General features: G+C 31.6%; 1 protein-coding gene across 1 annotated transcript in view; it reads left to right on the forward strand.

Annotated features, from left to right (window-relative positions):
• Nucleotides 1-130: 130 nt before the first annotated feature.
• The window catches only part of SI (sucrase-isomaltase (alpha-glucosidase)), a gene marked incomplete at its 3' end in the record, with an annotated part of 88057 nt that continues 85973 nt past the window's right edge, over nucleotides 131-2214 (forward strand). The window contains exons 1-2 of the mRNA XM_012655338.1: nucleotides 131-248; nucleotides 1493-1658. Coding sequence (XP_012510792.1) covers nucleotides 131-248; nucleotides 1493-1658 — 284 coding nt within the window. The remainder of the gene's footprint in view (nucleotides 249-1492; nucleotides 1659-2214) is intronic.

Genomic DNA, 2214 nt, shown 5'->3' on the forward strand with positions numbered 1-2214 from the left:
TAATAGAGCTGTCTACAGCTTTGTTTGCATTGGGCTTATTTAAAAAAAGAATGAATTTGATGATAATTGATGGTGGTTTATTATAGTTACATATTTTACATTTTAAATACCTATTCTTTTCTTTCATTAGATGGCAAGAAAGAAATTTAGTGGCTTAGAAATCTCTCTGATTGTCCTCTTTGCCATAGTTACCATAATAGCAATTGCCCTAGTTGTTGTTTTAGCAACGAGGACACCTGCTGTTGAAGGTAAGTCATATTAAAAATATTTATACATTATAGTGAAGTTAAGAGAAAGTTACTCCACAGTAGTTATTGATTTTTAAAAATAATCTATGTGAGACAAAACAGATGTAGAAAGATCTAGGGTAAGTTACACAATTGCTCCAACTTTTTCTCTCCATTATGTTCCGGTTATTTTAATGAATAGTCATTGTAATTAAGGAATCCACATGCACTGATATTAATTGCCTTTCCTACTTATGTTGTTTAAGAAAGACCCAAGAGGCAAAGGGATCAAGTTGTTAACAAAGGTGGAATGATCGCTTACTGTTGGCAATGAGATTCGTCTCAGTAGTGGAAAAGCCTGGGTTTTTGTTCTGGCCTTTATACATTTGCAAAGGAGATGGGGATTTTGGTGAATATTCTTTGTCCTGGCTCAATTTTTTTTTTTTTTTTAAGGAGAGAGAGATTGTATGAGAAAGGCAGGTAGAAGGAAGGTGAAAACAGGCTTGAGGTGTTTGTTTTTTTTTCTAAATATCTCTATCCTAATTTATCTTGGTGCATACTACTTTGGACTACCGAATCTCTTTTTTCATCATTCTCTCTTGACAAAATCAGAATTGTAAAGGATGTTACATATTATCTTTTAGTCTAACTGTAGTTAGCATTTCCCATTGCTGTTAGTCTTTTGTTTTACCATCTTCCAGCAACCGAGAGCTCTCTGTGTTGTGAAGCAATCAGTTTTGTCTTACCCGTATCTGATTCCTAGAATGTTCTTTCTATAGAGTCGGGATCTCTTTTTCTTCATTATTCTGGCTTTCTCTTATCTACCTATCAAATTATTCCCTTTAAAGTATCTTCTTCCTCCTATTTTTCTGTTCTCTAGTTTGTTGTCTCCTTATCTACACCTTTTTTTTGCAATCCATGTTTCTCTATCTTTTTTTTTTTCCAGCTATAAAACACAAATGCTAAGTGGGGTGCAAATGTATATTTTGTTTCCTTTTGAATCTACACCAAGATCTTCTGAGAATGTATTTTTTTCTGAAGAAACAGTCAATAGGATTCTGCATTGTCAATTTCTGCATTATTTGGATCTTTTCCTTTTGATAACTAAGGCTTCAGTATGTGGGTCCTTTTTAATACAAAATATATTTTTCAATTTCTAGCATATATAGATTCATGTATTCTTTCATGAAATATTAATTTCTTTAAAAACCTGAAAAAATTAATTTAGTGTCATGTTTATTTTATTGAGTTTTTTCCCCTCCCAGAAATTAGTGATTCTACTTCAAGTCCAGCTGCGACTCCATATCCTTCTGGTTCAGGAAATTGTCCAAATGACATAAATGATCCTGTCAATGTGAGAATAAACTGCATTCCAGAACAATTTCCAACACAGGTCTGCAACAAAGTCCTTAATATTTTTTATGAATATATGTCATAACATATAATTTCTCAATATTGGATGAATGCTGAATTATTGAGGATCTAGATGTTAATTAGGCTGCATTTATCTTTTTATTGTAGTTTTGTATAAACAAATGATGGATGACAGAAGTTGCTTAGCTTGCTTTTCTGTATCTCTGTTCAATTCAAATTAGCAAGTTAATATTTAGCTATGTTTAACAAGTTATTGTTAATTTTAAAGACTTTTATGAAATTGTGTCCTCTCAAATCTATTTCTTGATAATAAGTATAACCTTTGATAATATAGAACATTTGAGAGAGAATATCTCTGCTTCAATAGAGTATTTGTAATGAAGGTATTAAGAAGTACTTGTACAGAATAAAATAATACTCATTTTTTGAAAATTATTATTTTTCATTATATGACAGGAGGGAAGATCAAATGAAGAAAATTAAGAATAACTAATTTGATTCATGTAACTCTGAATTAACTCTTCCTTTTCCTTCATCAACCTGTTTGGAAATAAAAGTCATTGAATGTGCGTGTGTATATATAAGTCCTCCCCCGGTATTCACAGGGGATTGG

Source organism: Propithecus coquereli, unplaced genomic scaffold (genome assembly GCF_000956105.1).
Source record: "Propithecus coquereli isolate 6110/MARCELLA unplaced genomic scaffold, Pcoq_1.0 Scaffold472, whole genome shotgun sequence".
Classification (NCBI taxonomy): domain Eukaryota; kingdom Metazoa; phylum Chordata; class Mammalia; order Primates; family Indriidae; genus Propithecus; species Propithecus coquereli.